General features: G+C 28.6%; 1 protein-coding gene across 1 annotated transcript; it reads left to right on the top strand.

Annotated features, from left to right (window-relative positions):
* Positions 1–122: 122 nt before the first annotated feature.
* On the top strand, positions 123–1,017 carry LOC117111764 (endochitinase A-like; the record flags this gene model as incomplete). The annotated part of the gene is made up of 5 exons (XM_033254759.1): positions 123–179; positions 308–364; positions 501–557; positions 689–745; positions 961–1,017. Coding segments are annotated over 5 exons (285 nt in total), but the record flags the coding sequence as incomplete, so codon positions are not given.
* Positions 1,018–1,068: the final 51 nt, after the last annotated feature.

Here is a 1,068-nt window from a genome sequence, read left to right as displayed (position 1 = left end):
GAGTCTAGTTTAACTAATTAACTATAGTAGAAAACTTGTATTATGAATAAAATGTTGTTTACGATAAAAGTACTACAATTGCCTCTATTATTATTGTATATATTAAATCCATTATTTTACAGATGATTTGACAACTGTGGCCGCTACAAACAAGACAACAGTTCAAACCACACCATCAGGTAATGCTTCAAAATGAGTCTAGTTTAACTAATTAACTATAGTAGAAAACTTGTATTATGAATAACATGTTGTTTATGATATAATTATTGCAAGTACCTCTTTGCATATTGAATCTATTATTTTACAGATGATTTGACAACTGTGGCTGCTACGGACAAGACAACAGCCACAACCACACCATCAGGTAATGCTTAAAATGAGTCTAGTTTATTACTAATTAACTATAGTAGAAAACTTGTATATGAATAACATGTTGTTTATGAATGATTTAATTATTACAAGTGCCTCTATTAATAGTGTATATTAAATCCATTTTACAGCAAACTTGACAACTGTTTCCAATACGGAGAAGACAACTGTTGAAACCACATCATCAGGTAAATTTTTAAAATGATTCTAGTTTAACTGACTATAGTAGAAAACTTATATTATGAATAACACGTTGTTTACAATAAAAATATTAAAATTGCCTCTATTATTATTGTATATTAAATCCATTATTTTACAGATAATTTGACAACTATGGCGGCTACAAACAAGACAACAGTTCAAACCACAATATCAGGTAATGCTTAAAAATGTGTCTAGTTTAACTAATTAACTCTAGTAAAAAACTTGTATTATGAATAAAATGTTGTTTAAGAGTGATGTAGTTATTACAAGTGCCTTTATATCGTAGTGTATATTGAATCCATTTTGCAGAAGTTTTGACAACTGTGTGTTATAAAAGTATTGCAATTGCCTCTATTATTATTGTATATTAAATCCATTATTTTACAGATGATTTGACAACTGTGCCCACTACAGACAAGACAACAGTCACAACCACACCATCAGGTAATGCTTAAAATGAGTCTAGTTTAACTATTTAACTATAGCAGAAAACTT

The sequence above is a fragment of the Anneissia japonica genome, unplaced genomic scaffold (assembly GCF_011630105.1).
Source record: "Anneissia japonica isolate Jap-2015-1 unplaced genomic scaffold, ASM1163010v1 scaffold54171_len1068_cov107, whole genome shotgun sequence".
Classification (NCBI taxonomy): Eukaryota; Metazoa; Echinodermata; class Crinoidea; order Comatulida; family Comatulidae; genus Anneissia; species Anneissia japonica.
This window is presented reverse-complemented; position numbering and strand designations above follow the sequence as displayed.